General features: G+C 35.6%; 2 protein-coding genes across 6 annotated transcripts; both read left to right on the forward strand.

Annotated features, from left to right (window-relative positions):
• Nucleotides 1-474: 474 nt before the first annotated feature.
• Nucleotides 475-8,003, forward strand: LOC122315835 (peptidyl-prolyl cis-trans isomerase CYP63). Of its 4 annotated transcripts, XR_006244133.1 has the most exons (15): nt 476-637; nt 2,122-2,218; nt 2,323-2,377; nt 2,595-2,683; nt 3,758-3,782; nt 3,893-3,931; nt 4,017-4,134; nt 4,328-4,488; nt 4,612-4,987; nt 5,073-5,209; nt 5,383-5,602; nt 5,873-6,232; nt 6,312-6,392; nt 7,013-7,709; nt 7,744-8,003. XR_006244133.1 is itself a non-coding variant. In XM_043132058.1 (14 exons), exons 2-14 carry the CDS (start codon nt 2,141-2,143, stop codon nt 7,147-7,149), a joined length of 1,911 nt encoding a protein of 636 aa, XP_042987992.1. In that variant the 5' UTR covers nt 475-637; nt 2,122-2,140; the 3' UTR covers nt 7,150-7,341. The 4 variants fall into 4 exon arrangements, 3 of the variants coding, with proteins under 3 accessions (XP_042987992.1, XP_042987990.1, XP_042987991.1); XM_043132058.1 differs by lacking the exon at nt 7,744-8,003 and having other exon boundaries at nt 475-637; nt 6,312-6,427; nt 7,013-7,341; XM_043132056.1 differs by having other exon boundaries at nt 7,013-8,003.
• Nucleotides 8,004-9,108: 1,105 nt separating this feature from the next.
• On the forward strand, nt 9,109-11,513 carry LOC122315292 (calmodulin-like protein 11). 2 transcript variants are annotated; one of them, XM_043131122.1, is made up of 4 exons: nt 9,109-9,249; nt 9,616-9,773; nt 9,939-10,016; nt 11,085-11,513. In XM_043131122.1, exons 1-4 carry the CDS (start codon nt 9,174-9,176, stop codon nt 11,217-11,219), a joined length of 447 nt encoding a protein of 148 aa, XP_042987056.1. In that variant the 5' UTR covers nt 9,109-9,173; the 3' UTR covers nt 11,220-11,513. The 2 variants fall into 2 exon arrangements, with proteins under 2 accessions (XP_042987056.1, XP_042987055.1); XM_043131121.1 differs by having other exon boundaries at nt 11,094-11,513.
• The last annotated feature ends 11,444 nt before the right edge of the window (nt 11,514-22,957 follow it).

Here is a 22,957-nt window from a genome sequence, read left to right on the forward strand (position 1 = left end):
TATATATTAATTACATTTTTAGACCTAATAAATTCTCAATATATTCCTTTGAATCATTTTGATAAATACATAATACATTAGTAATACTAATATATATTAGTATAGTAATTACATTTCACTTTAATTAATTGGTATATTAATTATATTAATACTAATATTATATCAAATCACTATAACTTATTAATATTAAATCACTTTTATATAGTAATATTAATACTAGTATTATATTAATATTAATACGATACTAGTACTTAGTGATTTAATATTAATATTAGTTCTATATTAAATAATCGTATTATATTAAATTATTTTTATATTGTAATACTCATACAATATTACATTAATATAACTTATAATAATATAATTAAAAAATCATTGATAAAAATAATTGATGCAAAATCGATTCTAAAAATTATGCAAACCGGTTACCCTTCTGACCACCGCATTAAGTTTTCATAAAATAATAATAATAATAAAAAAAGTTAATAGGTAAAATGTCTCTCAATCTCAAACGGAGCTCAGCTAGCCGCTGAGTTTTCAGCCTCCAGCGTCTACGAAACAAGCTAACCATTTATGCTGCGGATTTTGATTTCGAGATCTAAACTAGACCACTCGGTTTGATTGACGAGCAAGCAAGGTAGTCTCTGCGATTTGTTTCTGTGCCTTCTCCTTGTTCTTCTGTATCTACTTATAGGGTTTGAAGCCTCTTCGATTTGTGATTTTGTCGTGTTTTCTAAATTCGATTTTCCGCCTTAATAGTTGGATACATTTCATGCAAATTAAGTTTCTTGGGCTGAGAATTAGCATGGTTGGGTAGTTAGGGTTTAGGGTTTTGTGGGTTATGCCGCTATAAGCTTATTAATCAAACGTACAAATTTTTTTACCAGTATTTCGAGGAGCTTTGGGATCCGAAAGATTTGTTTTTTTAATGGAACTAAATTTCTTGGGTTGATATGCAGCTTGAATGAAGATTAGGATTTAGGCTTGCGTGGGTTTTATTTCCAAATGCTCTAATCAATTTAAAAGCTTTAAAGTGGTTAGATTTAGTTTTAATGAGTTTTATGATAATGAAGTCTATTTCGCTTGGATAAAGATCTTTGTAGGTTCTGTGCGGTGCATGGGACTAGAGTTTACTTTGCAGATGTGGGTCCAAAGGGCCTTGCCTTGGGAGAGGTTCCTTGACATAAAAAAAAGAAGAAGATCTTTATGGGTTCTGACTTATCAAAAAGAAAAAATCTAGTTGCAAACATAATTGTGCACTAATATGTGCACCAATCTATTGTGATTGGACAAAAAATAGATTTTATTGAAAACAGTGCTAATTTAAAATTTAAGTATGAAGGAATCAGTATTGGTACGCAGATTAGTACGCGACTTTGCTTGTATCTAGCAAAACTCAAAAAAAGATCTTTATGGGTTCTTTTTGTGGTTACATATCTGATCAACCTTTAGGAGTATTTCCAAATTCGAGCTATTCATTCTATTTGATTATATGTAAGTGTTAGATAGAAATCCAAGAGGAATATAGTCTATGCATTTTTTCCAAGGAAAAGCCAAACCTTTGGATTCATTGTATTCATTGACAAGCAGAGCTTTTTACCAACCTTTGCATTCATATGCTTCAAATTGTATATTGTATTTTTCATCTCATTTTTCTATTGTTGAAAAAAGAAAATTATTGTTCGTTGTTTTGTAAGTGAGTGTATCTCTGTATGAATTTTGAATGCCATTGGCCATTGGTCAGTCTTATGTTTACTTGCTCGGGAGCTTACTTCCTTTTCTTTAGATGAAAATAAACACTAGTGTTGATCAAGACTCATGGTTGAAATATCTAGACTTATCAAGTCTAATGATAATGAAAGCATTCCAAATTAACCTTTCTCAAGTCAATATGAGTGGACAGTTTTGGTTGTATAAAATATAGACTTGAACTTCATATCAATAATCACTGAAAATAATAGCTGTATATTTGATGGTGATTTCTTTCTGAAAATCCAGTGTGTTTGAAATATTTGAATAAAATGACGGATGGCATTCCAAAGCATAAAAAGATGTATGAATTTATTTATGCTGCAATGCGTATGTTATATTAACTATAGCCTTTTGTTTTCTTTTACCAAGTTTACTTGGACTGAGCGATATGAGCGAGAAAAAGAACCCGTATGTGTTCTTAGATGTGTCGGTTGATGGGGACCCTGTGGAACAAATTGTGATTGAGGTGATAAAATGCCCCAGCCTTGTCTTGTCTTTCTTTTTTTGGAACTTGAAGGTTCCATTTCAGTTTTGGTTGTAGGTAAAAAAATTTTATAATGAATTGTGCAGCTTTTTGCTGATGTTGTTCCTAGGACGGCAGAGAATTTCCTGGCACTCTGTACAGGTATGATAGAATTTCTCAATTTTGATTAGGATTTAAGCCCTTATTCCACAGTTATGTATGTCATGTATGGAGTTGAACACTTCTTAAACTAAGTGGTTGCTATTATCATGTTATGAATAATTGGCTCAGATTATAGTTCAAGTGGCTGGGTTCATTGGATTTGGAAGACTTATAATTGAATAATGTTGAGTCATGTTATTATGCTGTTCTACTGTAGGAGAGAAGGGCATTGGAAAGTCTACTGGGAAACCTTTGCACTTCAAGGGATCACATTTTCATCGAATAATTAAAGGATTCATGGCCCAAGTATGTAATACCTTTTATCTATTGACCTTTTTAATCATCAAACTTCACTTCCAATGATGCATTTCCCTTAACATTATTTGGTGACTAAATTCAAGATGCTTCTAACAGTTGCAATCTTGTAACGATCAATCCAATTAGCAGTTAATGTTCCTTGATTCTTCATGGTCCCAATATTGTCTCCATATTAATTACCTTTGCATGTGAGGACAAGCATCAATTTCTTTGCATCGGCCACAAATGTTTCTTAGAGGCTGGTAATCAATTATATGTGCCTCATCAAAAGAGATTGCCTCAAAAGTTGACCTGGTTAGGACTTATAGATATCCTAACTGTCTCCTTATTACAGTCAATGGGCTATGGATATCTGAACCCTTTAAATTTCATTCTGAAGTTTGTTTTGGAGTTAATCTCAGAGCTGTAGCTGTAATCTTATCTTATATACGATAGACCACCAAGCTCCTGTATGACGGCAAAGGACTTTACCTTCTAAGCTACTTCTCCCACAAATAAGTAGTTTTTCTTTTGAATTTATGATGCATTGATGCTTGGGGCCTCATGTCATGCTGCCTTCATTTTGGACAGTATATGACAATATGTTAAGACCTTTGATGAGGCTTAGAGGTCCTTCGATACGAACAAGTTGTACTATGTTTTAAAGGGCACATTTCTTATGATACATACTCGGCATTCTCCCTGTTTCCTGTTCTACATTTACTACGCTTTGTCCTATTCGTTGCCAGTGACCAACTGAAGCACTGTGCTTGTTTTTTCAGATGTAGTTCGTTGTAGTTACTTTCCTCTTTTACACCACGTTGAATCTTGTGTGAACTTTGTTTCTGAGAGACCAAAATTAAATTGCATTGAATATTATAAATTAAAATTCTATAGAAATGGAGGATCTCACTAGAGTTCGTCAAAATAGAGAAGGTTGAATTTTATATTCTTCCCATCTCTTCACAATAGGGCAATTTTTTAATTATCTTTTTCTTCTTAAGCATATTCATACGCAACTTTATTCTCAAACATATATCTGATAATAGATAAATTTTTAAATTTCTTCTGTTGTCCTTACAGGGTGGTGATTTTTCAAAGGGAGATGGTATGCTTTTTGTTCGCTTGATTTATCTCTCTTGACTAGTGTGCATTTCTTGTGTTAACTTAAATGTTTATGCCCAGATTTGTAATGAACGACCTTTAATTGGTTTGCAGGCACTGGTGGAGAGAGTATATTTGGAGGAAAGTTTGCTGGTAATATTCTGCATTTGACCAATTTTATGCATGCCCGATGAGTTAGTTTCACAATTAATCATCCCAATTAACATTCTACATGCAGATGAGAATTTTAGGCTGAAGCATGATGGAGTTGGTCTTCTCTCTATGGCAAATTGTGGTCCAAACACAAATGGGTCCCAGTTCTTTATAACCTTCAAGCGCCAACCCCATCTTGATGGGTATTTCACATTTGCTTGTTATACCCCAATTTGTGTTACTTATCACTTCTTACTCATTACTGCCTAAACATATTTCACCTGTCGTTCCCGCTCTTCAATTTGCAAAACTTGATAATATGTTAGGTGGGTGCTTCATACATTGAACTAATGAGATCCTTATTCTCTCATAATGATACTTTTGCCTATTTGGTAGGAAACATGTTGTTTTTGGAAAAGTTGTGAAGGGAATAGAACTTGTGAAGAAAATTGAGCAGTTGGGAACAGCTGCAGGGAAGCCTGCTCGACCTGTGAAAATTGTAGATTGTGGGAAAACTTCAGAACGTAAGATTCAGGATGCAGTTGGGAAAGAGAAAGGTAATTCTAGTTCTCATGGATGATTCCACTTTAAAGGATTTTGTGATTTAGTTTTGACTTCATTGAACAGTGTATTTGATTTTAGTTCCATTTGTATGCTGTATGATATGTACTTTCTTTCAGGGAAAAAGAAGAAATCAGTGAAGGTTCCATCTTCTGCAGATAATTCCGAATCTTCTGATGTGCAAGTGCGAGGAAGACACAAGAAATCTCTGAAGGACAGAAGAAAGAAAAGAAAAAAGAGATACTCTTCATCTGATTCTTACAGCTCTGATACAGAATCTGATTCTTTTTCTTCTGATTCAGATTCATCGCTATCTGATTCAGATTCATCGCTATCTGATTCAAGTCACTCTAGTGATGGAAAGCGTAGGAAGAGAAGGTCCATAAAAAGAGAGAAGCCCCAACGTGGAAGAAAAAGGAAGGATGGGCAAAGAGAGAGGAAGAGAGGCCGCCGTGAGAAACGATCAAGGCAGAAGTCCAAAAGGCGCCCTCTACGGTTAACTGCTGCCTTTCTTTCTTTATCCCGTTATAATGTCCTGACTTATTTTTCCATATATTAATAACAGCCTTATTGTCTGCAGTTCAAGTTCAAGTGATGCAAAAAGAGAAAGTGATGATAATAGTAGTAGCAGAAGTAGTTCTGATGATGAAAAAACTGATAATCGTGTTTCTGCTCAGAACTCCAAACATGTAAAATATAAACAACCAAGGAATCTTGGTATGCCATCTATTCCATTTTCACATATAATTATTGCTCTTAGTATGTCCATGTTTTTATCCCTACCTTATATATTACTGTGACTAAGAGGGATTAGAGTGTGGATTTCAGCCGCACTCTGTTGGTACATTGATATTGTAAGCTTAAATTCTTGGCTTCTTGTGTCATTTCAGATACTGGAAAGGAATCCTCCGCTCCTCTCTCATTAAAAAAAACTATTGTAGAGCAACAGAAGGATCGTGAGATGAAGACCATTGAGGACAACTCGTCACATGAAGAAGGTGAATTGTCTCCAAAGAATGACAAACTTTTGAACAATGGCCATGGCAAAGAAGCTAGATCTGATAAGCATGCTAATAAGCATTCCTATTCAGATGACTCCAGTAAATCCAGGTTTTTTCCATCTCCCATATCCAGCTATGGTTAAATTACCAACCTCCCGGTTTTGGGATGGTAACTCTTTTTGTTTAATCATCCCTGTCATGGGATACTTGTGTTCCTACTTTTTCTGAACCTATAAAAAAAAATCCAGGTTTTTGCTCATGATCAACTCCATCTGTGTATATTGTTTTTCTTTTGACTCAACTTTTTATATGTTGACTGGGTTCTTTATACTTCTATAAAAATGTTTTTTAAAAGTTTCTTTGATTATTTAATTATTAGGAGTCTGACTCCCAAAAGAAGGTCAAGAATCAGCCCGATGGGCAGTCCAAACACAAGTCCAAAAGGAGTTCCCAGTGGAAGTCAGGCTTTGAAGTCTGGTGAGCAAAATCAGGGAAGGGCTTCAGAGAGTGCATTGGGTAGTCCTGCTCGTAAAGTCGGTGAACCTTCTTCAACTGAGCATGACCAGGGTATGTTAAGAAGCTCATCTCCAAATGGTGCTACCAAGCGCGTCAGAAAAGGGCGTGGCTTCACTGAGCAGTACTCCTTTGCACGTCGGTACCGTACTCCATCTCCTGAGCGTTTGCCTCGCAGTTCCTACAGTTATGGTAGAAGAAATTTTCTTGGAAAGAACCAGGATAGGTAATCTCAATTAAATGTAAGTTAAGTAAAATGAACACTACAGTTGTGTCTTAAGTTCTTCCTTTTTGTCTGTGTAAAGGTATTCAAGCTACAGAAGGAATTATGAGCACGCACCACGTGGACGTTACCGAAGCCCACCTGGAGGCAGAAGCCCTCCAAGGTTCTCTCTCTCTCTCTCTCTAGAGAGCATAAAGAGTATGTCTGGTTTTGTACTTTGTCATAGTCAGAACTCATGCAAGTGTTTCTGCATTTAATTATTGTGTTGTGTAGCAACCTTGATCTAGAAGAGAGGACAGGTAAACCTCTTTTTCTTTGCGTACTCTTTGTATGGTAGTAGTGTCATTGGGTGGTATCCGCTACCACTCCCTCTTGCACTTGTAGGCAACATAAAGGATTGATGATCTATTTCCTTCCTTTCTTCTTCCTCTCCAAGTTTAAGTTTGTACCTTTACCTTTTTGTTATCAACCAAGCACATAAAAAATGCAGGAAAACATTTTTATTATTCTTCTTGCAAATTAAACTGTGATTCTGAACTTAATGCTAAAAAATACCAGTTCCCACCTAGTTCATTGTCTTTCCTAATTCCATGGCTGTTCAGTGTCTAGTGACTTCAACTCATTTACGTATTTAAGTGGCCTGACCTAAGAAGTGTTCTTGTTGCCCCCCACCCTCTTCTTCTTCTTCTTCTTCTTTTTTTTTTTTTTCCCCCCCTTTCCTTTTGCCTTCTTGCTGACTGAATCAGAATCAGTTCATTAACCTATATTTCCCCTATCATGCAGACACCGTAGCCGGAGAACTCGAAGTAGGAGTGTTTCCCGAAGTCCAGGTTATTGTGGCTATTACAATGACAGGGGCCGGGGCCAGAGTCGGAGCCGAAGCAGGAGCAGGAGCTGGAGCCGGAGCCGGAGTCCAATAGATAAGAGACCTGCTATAAGTGATAAATTAAAATCTCGTCTCGGCCCCAGAAGTGATGATCGGCGCTCTCCAGCCAAAGGAAGGTTGAGATCCAGTTTGAAGAGTCATGGTTCCTCTGAGTCCAGATCTCCCGATGCCGCATCGCCAAAGCATCTTCAGAGAATGATTTCTGCTTCTCCCAGCGGCTCTAGATCAAGATCAAGCTCCCCATCTGGGCAAAGAGGGTTGGTTTCCTATGGAGATGCCAGTCCTGATTCAGGGACAAGATAGCTGTTTATTGGCATGGTGGAGTATTAAGGATCTAATCTGAGTAAACCCGTCTCCTTTGTGTATCAATCCGATTGGATGACATTAGAGGAACTGTTCCTTTTGGTTTATTGGCATCCAACTCTAATATGAACTGCCATGAGCTTGACTGGTCATTTTTTATTCAATCGTATCATCATCTATGACTGCTATTGGAATACCTGGGTAACAACTGCAATGGAACCATGAAGTACTGAAGCTTCTTTCCACCATGTATGCCGATTGATGCTTTCGCGGGGGAGGCATAATCTTTAGGTTGATGCTTTCGCGGGGGAGGCATAATCTTTAGGGCATGTGGCCAAACACAGCCTCGTAGTAGCAAGTGTTAGAATGATGGGGGGGATTCTTGGTGCTAGAGACACGGTTGGATTTTGCAATGTTGCACTGCATGATTCACATCCTCTAATCCTGTCACTTCACTAGGATTAGCTGCCCCTGGTCGATTCAAACTCTTTTAGACCTTGGTTGCTTATGTATAAAAAGGGAAAACATTCCGACTTTTTTAACTACTCAAAAAATGGTATACGGATAAGGTGATGCTTTCATTTATTTCGATACATCTCCTCGGACCTCCTTCCTTGTTAAAGAAGATTTTGGGAATGTGATGGGAGTAAGATGTGTACTGTAGAAAAGTGATAATTTACATGGTAATAAGATGAAAAAAAATCTTATTCTTTCTAATTTAAAAATAAGCACTAATAATCAGTTTGATGACTTTTTGTATTTCTTACACCTTTTATCATACCAAGAAATAACAATGATAATCATGAAGATTCTAAAAAGCTGGCTAAATTATCACACTCTGGAAGAGGTTACAACTTCCAATAGTACCTCCACGGCTGCAGATCAGATGTTCCCCATTAATCCCCTGGAGTATCAGCATGGGTTTTTCTTTTTGCTTTGAAAATAATTATTGTGTATAAATTGAGAGAGAGAGAGAGAGAGAGAGAGAGAGAGAGAGAGAGAGAGAGATCTATATGTATATATATATATATGTTTCATGACAGTACTTTACGACCCCAATATTTTTCTATCTGTAAAGGGTTTTAAGTTTTCCTAAATCTTGTAGCATCTCATGATCATGTGAATCAAACCTCATGCTAACATGATGGCCTAATTTAAAACACACATGCAGCGTTGTCTTTAGACTTTTGATCAGGTAGTGGCTAGCTTCTAGCTTGCTTCTTTTGAAAATAGACTCCCTATGAGGTCGACATGATCAGATGTATTCGTCTTCATTTCTGTCTTTCATTTTTAGCTTTAATTATGTTCATTTTTTCAACAATATCATAAGATTCTGATAACCCAATCTTTCAATGCAAGACGTATGAATGCCACGTGAAAAAGGAAAAAGAAATGTAGAAAGAGAAAATGAAGTGTGGATTCAACTCCACGAATTTTGACAAATATCAGATTCATGGTCATGTTGACAATAAGATCAAATTAAGATGGTTAAGATCAGAAGGCCAAAAATGTATTTGAAATTTCTCAGTTTTAATTGTTCGAGAGTTAATTGATCAAAATTGACTTCTGGAAAAGTTCTAACCTTGAATGGGGAATTTTTCTCCTGCTTGCGTGTCTCTTTGACTCTTGAATGCAGAAACCTGTTATATTATAACTTCGCTAAAACCCATTTTCTACTACGTACCATTTTGTCTGCCTTTTATCTCTCTCTCTCTCTCTCTCTCTCTCTCTCTGTTTTTTATTACATTTCCCAGCATGGCAGATGCATTGACAGAAGATCAGGTTGGCGAATTCCGGGAAGCCTTTTGTCTCATTGACAAGGATTCCGATGGTGTGTTTCTCTAAAACTTCGTTTTGTTCTTAACTCATGCTTAGAGTACGTACGTAGGCTAGCTGTAGCAAACTTGTTTGATTTTGTTTTTGTTTTGAGCCATATAGGAAACTCGAAGAAATGAAGGTTCTTCCCGCGCCCCCTCCACAAACCCAAAAACAATCTCTTTCGTGTTTTGCCTTCCAGAGAACCTTCGATCATGTTTCCAATAAAAACACCCCACAATGAAAAGAAAATAACCAAAAAAGAAAAAACAAAACTGTTTCGGTTTCATAACTAGGGAAACAAGTTCTATATTTATTTCTAAAACTACCATAATATTTATCCTTTTTTTTGTTGTTTGAATTATTAGCATGAATGCTGTAGGCCATATTACAATGGAAGAACTGGCAACGGTGATTCAATCATTGAATGAAAACCCCACAAACGAAGAAGTTAGAGACATGATTGGTGAAGTAGATGCTGATGGGAATGGGACCATTGATTTTGAAGAGTTTTTAAATATTATGGCAAGAAAAATGAAGGTATTTATTATCATTCATGTGTTACATGATGTAAAGTTAATTTTCTGGTTAATATATATGGGGGACTTAGCTAGCTTGGGGTTGGCACTAGATTTTGCTATGACTTTCTGAAGTATAATCTATCAATTAGAGGATGATGATGAGGAGATGATCTGATTGTATTAGGAAAATGTAGCTGAGGAGCTGAAAGAAGCCTTCAAAGTATTTGACAGGGATCAAGATGGATATATTTCAGCTAATGAGGTAAACCTAATTGGCCCTTTTTCATTTTCGAATAACGTTCCAACATATTATATGTTGGCCGGTTTGGATACACAAACCACCTCATCTGGGTTGTTGTACGGCTTGTTTTTATATGTCTATCCGTTTGCCCAAACATAAAGTTTTTAAATCATCTATATATCTCTATATTGTTCATTGATTTACCCGGACAAACTTTTGACCTTCTTCTGAGAGCCCATTGTTATCCTTCATGCCTCCCCTTCCCCTGCCAACTACAAACTTTTGTAAAGTCGTAATCCTACGGCAAACTACAAAACACAAGTTTTGGGAAAGTCAAAACATTTATGAGTTTTAAATTAATAATAGATAATACTTATTTTTAATATATTTATAATATCTTCTACCCGATAATTAAAAATACTTTTTAACACTTAGTGGGATCTACCATTTTATCAAATTTTTTAAAATTTAAAATTATCTAATCTTATTTCACTATTCAAATATACACTTTTTTTATAAACTATCTCATCTAACTATCCAAACATATTTTCTTACCAATCATCTCATCTCATCTTAACTAAAAAATATCATTATTCTTTAAAATATTTTATCCGAATTGCGTAACTAAGTCAACAGTCCTAACCTATTTAACGTTGGAATTAAGCTGGCCATGCTATTCCTACGTTGCAGTTAATTTGTTGTGCACGACACTCAACTGTCCCTTCAATGGGTGAATGTCCAACAAAGATGCTTAACGTCCGGACAATAGGAGTATGTCACGCACAGAACATGATTTCGCTTTGTCAAACACAGCATGCAATGGTCTTAGAATGTTTAGCACGTACGTACGTAGCTCTTAGATTTTCACGTTGTTTTTTTTTTTTTTTTTTGTTTGACAAAAGAACTGATGTAAGGTGGCCGGTTATAAAACATTATCACGCCACTATATATAATGGCATGCATAGTTAATTATAAGCTCGATACGTACTTGTCATGATGTAATCTGTTTTGGCATAAATTTCTGATCCATTCATATATATAGCTTAACTTTTTCTGAAAAAAAGAGATCACATCTTTTATTATATGTAGTTGAGGCAGGTGATGATAAATTTGGGGGAGAGATTGACAGATGAAGAGGCAGAGCAGATGATTAAAGAGGCTGATTTGGATGGTGACGGTCACGTTAGCTATGAAGAGTTCGCAAGGATGATGATGCTGAATTGATTTCCTAATCAATTAGCTAGAGTAGTGATATATGCATCCACCTTGATCAATTATATATATATATATATATATACATATATTTTCAATGGGAGTAAGTCCCATTATAAACATGATGAGCCACAACAGATGATCCTCACTAGTCTTAACACATGCTCTTCTATTAACTTGGTTATTTTTTCTTTTTATTTTCTGATCTCGTGTATTAGTAAATTAAAGACAAGTATTTTTAGAGGGTATGGGAGTGACTCCCAAATCGGACCTGAGGCTCAATGCCAAAACATCTCACTTTCACTACTCTCTATTTTAAAGCTAGCACTCTAGAGTTCTGGAGCTAGATCAGCTCCGATTTTGGAGTAATTGGAGTAATTCTAGTTTTACACTAAGACTCGTTTGTTTTTTTAGATGAGATGAGTTGAAATAAAAATTAAAAGTTGTGTAAAATATTATTAAAATATATTTTTTAATATTATTTTTATTTTGAGATTTGAAAAAGTTAAATTATTTATTTTAATTTGTGTGAAAATTTAAGAAAGTTGTAATAATGAGATGAGATAAAATGAGAATGCTTGTTTTCCTCTATGGAAGTTGAGATAACTGATCTTTTCCCAATGAGCTATTATTTTATGGAAGTTGGCTTCAAGGATGAAATATCCTCTATAACCAGTAATTAGTACGTATATAAGCTTAACTTAGGTTTAATATATATATATATATATATATATATTTATTTATGGCCACTTTGTGCAAAAATTTCATATTTATTGTCACATTTCATGAGAAAACACGTTTTATTTATTCAATATAGATGCTAATTAGACCCATGTCGGAATTACTATATGTTGATACATATATTTGAACCCGTGAAGGACTCCCAAATGAAGAACGAAATTTGAGTTAAATTTTAACTCAAACTATAGTAATTTTGATAAGTTTGGAAGTAAGATATGATTCAAAATTCACATCTCATCTCATCATTACAATTTTTTTAAATTTTCATAAAAAATATAATAAAAAATTCAATTTTTTTAAATCTCAATTCAATTTTTTTAATCTTAAAATAATAATAATATTAAAAAATAATATTTTATTTAATTTTTAATTTTTAATAATCTAATAATGGTATATACATAGGTTACCTCTAATATATAATGAAGTCTAAAATAAGTTTATTTGTCTAACTATATTATGCACAAATAAAATTAGGTCTGAATATCCATAGATTTTATTATTCTACCAAGAGATTAGAAATCTCTTTATGTAGTTAAATAAACCTATTAAAAAATTTTGAAGAAATGAAAAACTTTGAGAGAGAATTTTGAGATTGGATTTTGAGATTATAAATCGGTAGGCCAAAGAGTCTATTTATAAATAGAAATTTTATTTGCAATCTTGAGTGAGGGATCATACGCAATTTCATTAATAAATGAGGATAAAAATAGAAAAATATTATTTTAAAAATAATATTACTATAATTTTAAATTTTTTTAAATAAAATTACATCAACTTATATAAACAATCTCTAAATAAAAACTGTACGCAGATTAACTTATTTATAAATGACCAAAGGATGCCGACGAAAAGCTGATGCCAAAGAAAACAACCTTTGGTTTTGGTCCATCGGTCATTACAGAAACTCTTGGGTTTGGTCGAATGGTCACTAGCACCTTTACCAAAGAGTTGGGCCGTTGGCAACGGTTCGAATCCTACCACCGCGCCATTGGGCATTTATTTCTAAAATAACTTTCTGTGCGCCCAATGGTTGGCTGGGCTCTCAGGCCCGTCTGAAGGTTTATCCTCTCAATAAATCATTAAAACGCCTTCTTGACATAAGGGTGGACCACCATTGTCGGGGTCAATAACGGTACTCAATACTACAGATCCATTCAACAATTACATCTCATAAAGTCGACTCAAATTATTATCTTTCCATAATTTCTCTTTTTCTAAAATAATTTACAACTTGCAAAAAAAATCCCATAATATTATTAACAATAAATATAATATATAATTATTTTGAAAATATTTTCACCAATTCCCACCATTTTTAAAATATATCCTAATAATAGGAAAACTTATACATATGAAGGTATCTTTTGGACTTGAACCTTTACATAGTGAAAATAAGTCAAAACTAATCAAGATGTCATAGTAAACATACTTTGAACTAGCGATTTTATATGATTAGCCGAATATATCTCACATATAGATTTTCTTCTCTTTGGATGGTTCACAAAACCGACATATGGATTGACCTTGTGTCTATATATAGGTTTCACGAGTTCTTTAGAGACAAAGCCTAATTTGCATAGGAGACAGCACCATCCGTAACACTCATATAGGTAGACTATGTACTTATCGAAAGTGTGCTGTAATGAAACACTTTAATATAAATGTATTAAGAGCTTATTGCTCAAGCTCTCCTTTTCATTACAGTATCAAGCACTCCAAACCTTGGGATGGTATATTAGTTTGAAAACTAGTTTTAATATCACAATGCTTGCAAACCATGAACATTTAATGTATTTTTCTCATTGAACTCATGTCTCGATATGTTTAAGAGTTGAATCAAGTTTGCATTATTGGTGGTTTTATTGTATAGACTTTAAACCCACCCCCTTTGATGCCTTCCTAGTCAATTCCCTTGCAAGTCTTTTAGTTAATGGATTTGCCAAATTTGACAAGATCCCGTAAAATCAGTTGTAATTACTCCATCCTATGAGTAATTGCCTTACATTGCTATGTCTTAATCCAGTATGCATAGATTTGCAATTCTTCTATATATGGCTATAGGCCCGTTGCAATGTAGCTTGTTACAATGCAAAGATATTGGGTGCATTGGTTAGTCCAAGTTGAGATTCTTCTATCAATAAATTTCATAGTCGCTTTGCTTATTTGCTACAAGAAGCCAATGCTATAAACTCTGCCACCATAGTGAGTCAGTTATGCATGTCTGTATCTTTGATCTCCAAAAGACTACTCCACCAGGGCGAATAATATCCACCCACTAGTTGATTTGTGATCCTCATGCTCAGTTATCCATCTGGCATCTATGTATCTTTCTGCAATTGAAAGAAACCCGTTGTACCCAACATCATAATTCTTAGTATTTCGCAAATATCTTAAAACTCTTTGTACAACTACCCAATGAATATGATTGGGGTTACTTGTGTATCTACTAACTTTGCCCAGTGCAAACGCAATATCCTATCTTACATGTCATAGCATATATTAGACAACCAATAACTCTAGCATATTCAAGTAGATCCACTGCTCTACCACTATTAGGATACAATTTTAAATCTGTATCAAAAGGTGTAGCCATGGGTTTGTAATCAAAGTGATTAAACATTATTAATGTTTTCTCAATATATTCTGATGGGGTAAAAATTATACCATTATTGTTTCTTATAATATGAATACCCAAAATCACATTTGCAATACCCATGTCCTTCATATCAAAATTAGATGACAAAAACTTGATAGTACTTTCTATGCTCACATTATCAGTACTAAAAATCAACATGTTATCTACATATAAGCATATTATTACACCTTGATTTTCATTAAACTTTTTGTAGACACATTTATTAGATTCATGTATCCTAAAACCATTTTTCATTACAATTTTATCAAAATTTTCATGCCATTGTTTTGGTGCTTGTTCAAATCCATAAAAAGTGACTTAACCAATTTACAAACTTTACGTTCTTAGCCAAGCACAACAAACCCCCTGTGTTGTTCCATGTAAATTTATTCGTCTAGTTCACCATTCAAAAGACAGTTTTAACATCCATTTGATAGATTTCAAACTTGTAGATGGATGCTAAGACAAACAAAGTTCTTATAGTAGCAATCCTAGCAATTGGTATGTAGGTATCAAAATAATCTAACCCTGCATTTTGGGTAAAACCCTTTGCTACTAGCCTTACCTTAAACTTTTCATTTATTCAATCTATTTTCAGTTTCTTTCTAAAAACCAATTTCTAAAAACCAAGGGCTAAGCCAACTAATTTCCCAGTTTCATTACCTGTGATTGAATCCATTTCATGATTAATAGCTTCTTTCCAAAAAGCCACATCCTAAGATTTCATAGCCTTTTCATACATCAAATGATCAATTTCAACAGTGTGTGTAAATGTGGTTTGACTATAAGATGAATCTCTTGTACCCTCTACCATGTACACAACAAAATTTAGCCCAAATGACTGTTTATTTCTGATTTGTTCACTCCTTTCTGGCTCAAATGGTTTATTAGATTCACCATTATTTTCAATTGATCTGTCTAATTTCACTATTTTATCATTTTAAAATGGAATTGCATTGAATCTATTTTCAAAAAATTTCAATGTCCCTAGATTCAAACATTGTATTGACGTCAACAGAATTGTTGGGTTCCACAATTAAGAATCTATAGCCTATACCATAATATGCATAACCTAAGAAAATTCACTTAATGGCTTTTTGTCCAAACTTCTTTATCTTAATTTTAGGAAGTCTAACTATGTCTTGACAACCCCAAACTTTGAAATGACTCGAGTTTGTTTTTTTTTTCCACAATTCATATAGAGAAACTTTAGTTTTCTTGCTGGGTATTCTATTCAATATATAGCATGTTGAAAGAAAAACCTCTCCCCAAAAACTATTATTTAAGCTAGAATTACTAAGCATGGCATTAATCATCTTTACTAAAGTTTTATATTTCCTTTCTACTACTCTATTTTGTTATGGAGTGTAATTCATAGTAGTCCATATGAATAATGCCTCAAATTCACACTAATTAGAAATTGATATTCACTTCCTCCATTGGATATAAGACACCTTATTCTCACATCATATTGATTTTCTACTTCAATTTTGTATGCCTCAAAATTATCCAAAGCTTGGTCTTTTGAATGCATTGAATAACCATAACTGCGACGCCCCGTTCCTCGGTAAAAATCTTGGCAAGAGTCCGTGGTTGTAATGCCCCAAAATAAATTAGAATAAAAGAATTTCTTTAATTTAGACAAGTGGTTATGCCATGGAAATTTAGAAAAAAAAAATCTATGGATTTAAAACTAGTTAGGATTTCAGTTCGAAAGCATAGTCAAATTATGATCCGCAAAGAGAATGTATTTTTATTTGGATTCTTTTGATTCACTTAAGATCATAATTAGGCCAAAAAAGTTGCATCATTGGATTCATTATAATTTTTAGAATTTTATGGTGCAATAAAAATTTTCATGGTTTTCGGATGTCAAATAGGCTAATCAGAGAGTATCATGTGGCATCTAGCGCACCACATCATCAACTAGCTATCACTATGTCTTGTAAAATGTCCAAGTCATCTGAAAAACTATAGGGAATATCACTTTACACATGGCACCATCATCACCCTCCAATTAATCTATTTACATATGTGATGACCCGTTTTTACGTATATTTTCACTGAATGTGTGTTTTTAATTTAATTGATATATTAGTTCTTTTATTTTAAATTATTGTATTTTAATTAGTTTTTATTTTATTTGATGTGGTGTTTAATTTATTTTAGTTGTTTTATGTTTTTAAAATCGTTTTCGGCGGATCAGTTTTTGGATTTCGAAAGTGAGGACTAGACCTCATTTCTTTTCCTTTATTTTTTCTTTTTCCCTTTTTCCTTTTCTTTTCTTTTTCTTTCCCTTTTCCCTTTTTCTTTCTTTTTCTTTTTCTTCTTCTTCTTCTTTCTTCTTCTCCTCCCGTCCCGTTTCTCTCTCTTCCCTCTCCCCTTTGCCGTTCGGCCCAGCCGCCCAGACCCGCCGCTCGCCGGTGACGTCGCCGGCACCATCCCCACCAAAATCTCCCCCTCCGACTGGTGATCACCCCCACCAAATATCTCCCCCATCCGGCCAGCCGTTAGCTCCCTACGCCCCATCTAAGCCACACGGATTTTCACCGATTTCGGCGCCGTCGCTCCACTTCCGGCCACCACCTCTTCATAGTTTCTTTCTCTACCTCTTGCCGACCTAACCCATCCAATTCCGGCCTCGATCCGTTGCCGGAGCAGCTCCTACGAGCTCAACTTCGTTCAGCCCCTTTTTGGCGTTCCACCGCCGTTTCCACCGCCACCCACGGCCAAAACTCACTTCCTTTAGCTTCATAAACATCCATAGACCCTTCCCTACCAACTTCGTGTCTTGGTTTTTCCCCGTTCGAAAGTGGGTAATTTATTACCCACGGCCACAGTGTAAATTACACAGTTACGTTGCTTTTCCTGCGCCGTTTGCAACGCCGCGAGCTTTCAAAAAATACCGTATAGCGCTGTAAGTATTTTCTAAACTCTAATTTTAGATTTAAACATATTTTACTCTTGCAATAAATATTTACTGTTGGTTGGTTGATTCCGAACTGAGTCCGAGGAGTTCGGGGGTCGGATGGATTGAGGACGGAGTTGATTGATTTGGCTGTTTGTGCTTGGTTGGTTATTTATGCCTTGGGGCATGCATTACATGGAGCATACATGTGCATTTTATTTATTTGAGAAAAATCCTGTTTTATTGGCGTAAATGGATTTTCGGGTGCGTGTGTGTCACGAGCCCAAGCTGGGATGAGTTATTATCTCGGTGGAGCTCCTCTGCTCACTCGGGAGCGTAATATACTGAGTGATGTCTCCTGAGTTGTTGCTGGGCGACAACGGGAGCGGGCGGTATGGTAATGCTCTACGCATCAACAACGTGGCCCTTCGCTGGCGAGGGCTAGAGGATGCTTAGCTACGAACGCGCGGGGCGTGGAACTGGGCATCACTCGTTTAGGTGTCATACGCGTGGTCGTTACCTGCAGTGTGGCACAGGAGCCAGGGTGTGCGGATGACATCTAGGGGAGGTCATGGTGCATACGGATTAATTGGTTATTGGATATGAGTTGGATATGGGCCAAATGAGACTTTTGGCGAGTTTTGAAAAATAATATGTTTTTGGGGCCAAATGGGATTTTTGTCGTGCGTGGAAAAAGTGGTTTTATGGGTTTTGTGCATTGGCATCCTTTCATGCATATTGTTTGAGTTTAATATGTTTTTATCTTGTGGTGTTTGGATTTTACTTACCTACGGCACCATTTTTGGTACCATAGATTTTGATGCAGAGATCGAGGAGGAGGAGGAGGAGGAGGAGGCTGAGCCCGAGGATGCAGCTCCGCCGAAGTTTTGAGTGGAAGTTTATGTTTTGTAGTTGGCTTTAAAACTATATTTATAGTTGTAATATTTTATTATGTATGTTTTAAACAATTTTGTATTAAACTAAGAAAAAAAAATTCTGGTACTTAGTTATGAGACTTTTGCTATCCGTTGCGTGTTCCTTCATGCACATTTGTTACTTTTACACACACTCGACACTCGTCGATAGGGTGGTGACCCGTGTTGTCATCATCCGGACGTCTCGATTTCCTCGTGTCCGTATGTGAGGATTTGGGAGCGTCACAGGTGGTATCAGAGTGGTTTGGCTCTGGGTAAAACCACATATCCCGTAGGCAGTACCAAAATGTTTTTAAAGTTGTGTTTTAAAAATTTATTTTAAGTAAAGTTGCTATTTGACATGTTTTAATTGTTTTATTTGTTTGAGCTTGTTTGCTTGTATGTATTTATTTAGTTGTGTTATTGCATGCTGGTTTCCTTTTGTTTTCTTGTTATGTGATTTGGTTGGGTTTTTGGTTTTATGTTGTTGGTTGTTTTTTTTTTTCTTAAAGGGGGTCAAAGGTTGTGTTGTGGCAGGAAGGTGGTATAATCGAGGATACTATTATTAGGCATGAACATTTAGTGTAGTAGGCTTGAATTTTTTTAGCGATATGGTTTGCTTGTATGATGTTGAGGTCTGAAGGGAATGTCATGGTTTAGGCAATCTTTGTAAGGTGGGAACTCACGTAGCAATGAGGAGAGGAATTAGCTTTAAGTCGCTTAAGATGATTGAGGTCAAGGTTTTGTAAAATTTATGTAACGAGGCTATAGTATAGGAGAGTGTAGGTTCAACGAACTTTAATGATATGTTTAGGGGAATTTTATTTAAGGTTTGGGGTCTTTTGCCGCTGTGACCTGGCAGCACTTCAAGAAAGAGTTTAATGATCGCTTATTTCCCGTTTCTGTGAGGTGGCAAAAAAAAAAAAGAGCAAGAAAGTTCTCAAGCTTGGTCTAAGGGAGCATGACCGTGGAACAGTACGCCCAAAGATTTATAGAGCTTGGGTGATTTGCTCCCCACCTCATCGCCACAGAGGAGATGCAGGCCGAGTGTTTCCAAGAAGGTTTGCGACCAGTTATATGCAAAATGGTAGTTTGCCACCGGATTACAACTTTTTAGGAATTAGTTGTTTTGGCCACTCTAGCAGAGAGTGAGGTTGGTTTGAGTGTGGACGCTCCTCTAGGTCAGAAGAGGCTAAACATTGATGGTGAAAGAAGCAGTTCTGGATCGCCACAAAAGTTTATGCAGAGGACAGGAATCCGATCATTGGCAGCCCCCGGAGTGCGTATGGGAGGCCAAGTTCCAGTTTGTGGCAAATGTAATAGAACTCACGGAGGCAAGTATTGTCTAGGTAGTAACCAATGTTTTGAATGCGGTCAAACGGGGCATTTTGCTCATGAGTGCCCTAGTCGAGTTCAAGAAAGCCGTGGAGCTCGTCGCAGTGGTAGAACTAACCAGAGGCAATTAGCTCGGGTTCAAATGTACGCAGTGACTCTTGGTACCGTTGGAGGCTAGGTTACGGAGACTCAGAATGCTGGAGTCATGGCAGGTAGGGGTCTAATATAATCTTTAGTAATGAACGCTTTGTGTGGTTTGTTTTTTTTATATTATCGAGGTTTAGAGAGAGTGGCATGATCTGGGTGATCTTTTAGGGAAGTAGAATAATTGAGTTCTTTGGTTTCGTGGAGTTTATGAAAATGGTCTATAACATAGTAGGTTGTAAGTTCAACAAATTTCGATGTTAGATTTTATGAAGTTTCAGCAAAGTTTTAAAGTTTGGGGCCTTATAGATTTTAGGAAAATAAGTTTATGGTAATTAAGGTGTTAGGTTCGACAAGCTTTGGGGGGGAATAATTAAATTTCGAGTTTTAGATTTCGTGATTCGGATGACTAATTTGGTGGCAATTGAGGCTTTAGATTTTACAAGCTTTTAAGGTGAATGTTTTGGATTAAAGCCACCAATCTTGAGAATTTCAGAAAATGATTTATTATCTATCAATGTTTTAGAATTTGAAAGATTTAGGAGTCGATTTTTCTTTCATAGGATGTAAGTTCTTTGATCTTAGGAGTTCCGGAAGATGATTCTCATTTGATTTAAGGTTTTAGAATTGTAGAGTTGAAGGACTGATTTATAATAATAATTGAGTTCTTAGTTTTACAGACTTAGTGCTGTAGCTTGATCTACTCTAGTGAGTGATTAGTTTGTAACCATTAAAATGGGGTTAATTGGAGTTGAGTTATTAATATGAAAATTTTCTAGAGTAGATTCCTTTGAGGATTGGAGGTAATGATCTAGTTCGTGTATTTCTTTGAGAATTGAAGATATCGAGCTAGTTTAGAAAAGAATTATTGTTAACTCGAGGTTGTAGTGGCAGATTTTAGGAAATGATTCTATCGATTCAAAAGATATAGGTCCATCAGGGTGTTGGAAATAGTAGATTTTGTGTTGGTGTTGAATATGATTGAATTTGAGGCTATATGATCTGTAGACTTTTGGGAATGGATTCTTAGCAGGTTTAAGGTCATTCTCGGTACCAAACTTTAAGCAATAGCTAGTTGCTGATTTAAGGATATAAGTTGAGTAGATTCAGGAATGATTCTTGTTGAGTTGAGGATATAAGTCCAGGTGATGGAAATGTGATAATGGATCACTTGTATGTTTGAATGATTTTTGGTGTTGGCTAAGAGTACATGAGATCGATGAGTAGTAATGGTAAGTGCGTATGGATTTCGGGGAGTGCTGGTCTTAGTCTCATTTATTTTTGGCTTAGTAGGAGTTGAAGAGGAATCTGTGTGGTAATATTAAATTCAAGACATTTTGGCTTTGAGTTGTTTGGTAAGTTGAACGGAATGTGCAGTTGAAGCGGGTTACCCATTGGGATGATGGTTTGAAACGACTATTGTGTTTATCTTGAGAATTAATTGCGACTTGAAGTCATAGGAATTTAAATTGGTGAGGCTATACTTTTCGTTGGAGATCAAGTATCCAATTGGGAGAATTAGGGATATGGTTATTTAACTTGAAAAGAGATCGTTAGGTCACCATGTGTGGTGTATGAAGTAATAAATCTTGGAAGTTGAAACTTATGCACCAACGGTGGGTAGCATAATCATATGTGTGAAGTAATAAAGTATTAGGATCCATGAATGTTGTTTAATAGTTTTTGATGGATTGAAGATTTAAACAGTATAGCCTGTCTTGAGATTTATTTGTGAAGTGCTATTGAAGGAATTAGTTGTGCTAAAACTAGAGTTTTTGAGAGTACAAGTAGGTGGGTGAGTTACCAAGAGCGTTTCGATTATCTCTAGGTGAAGTCAATGGTAGTTTATAGTGAGTTAATTATTGCAAGATTAGATGTTATTCAAAATATAGGTAATGAGCTTGAAGTGTGAGATATCGGATAGAGGTTATAGGCGCTCTCGTTGGTTGGCCGGGAAGGACTTGGGTCTTTTGGATATATTCCTTAACTTTAGAAGAGACAGGTGTATTTTGGGATGACGTTATGTGTTTTCAAATTAGGGCCTGGAGATTGATTAGTACTGGTTTCTGTCATCAATCAATGTATGTATTTTTGCAGAATGTTGGTTTTTGTTTAGGGCAGCGATGGCCAACCGAGAAATGAATGGAGATTGTGGGTTTTGGAGGTATATGATTTTCTATGGAAATGTAGTAAAGGTTTTCTTGTGATTAGGTATGGATTGAGCTTGTACTTCGTGATATTAATTTTTTGAGGATATAGCCTTTATGTACTTTGGTGAGTTATCAGAGTAAGCGAAAGCATGATTTTTGGAGATACTTAGAAGTTCAAATTTTGTATCGATTTTGAAGAATTAGTAGAGATTCGAAATTTTAATAGGAGATTGATCTTTTGGTCGTGCAAATTTCGTTTATTGATGGTTAACTTTGGAAGTGACTATTAGGTTACCAAAGTTGGAATGGGATGAAAGTTTGGAAGGTAAAGCAGAGACGTCGTTGATATTAGTAATTTATGGTGTGAAGATAATAACCATTGGATTGGTTGGGAGTTGTCGATGATATGTATCTCTCAATTATGTTCAGAGTTGTATCCTGTATCTTTTTGGTGCTGGTGTTTGATCTTACAAATTTCGAGGACGAAATTTGTTTTTAAGGGGGAGGATGTGATGACCCATTTTTACGTGTATTTTCACTAAAAGTGTGTTTTTAATTTAATTAATATATTAATTCTTTTATTTTAAATTATTGTATTTTAGTTAATTTTTATTTTATTTGATGCGGTATTTAATTTATTTTAGTTGTTTTATGTTTTTAAAATCATTTTCGGCGGATCAGTTTTCGGATTCCGAAAGTGAGGACTGGACCTCATTTCTTTTCCTTCATCTTTTCTTTTTCCCTTTTTCCTTTTTCTTTTCTTTTTCTTTCCCTTTTTCCTTTTTCTTTCTTTTTCTTTTTTTTCTTCTTCTTCTTTCTTCTTCTCCTCCCGTGGGCCCGTTTCTCTCTCTTCCCTCTCCCCTTCGCCGTTCAGCCCAGCCGCCCAGACCTGCCGCTCGCTAGGGACGTGGCCGGCACCACCC

This window comes from Carya illinoinensis, chromosome 7, assembly GCF_018687715.1.
Source record: "Carya illinoinensis cultivar Pawnee chromosome 7, C.illinoinensisPawnee_v1, whole genome shotgun sequence".
Classification (NCBI taxonomy): Eukaryota; Viridiplantae; Streptophyta; class Magnoliopsida; order Fagales; family Juglandaceae; genus Carya; species Carya illinoinensis.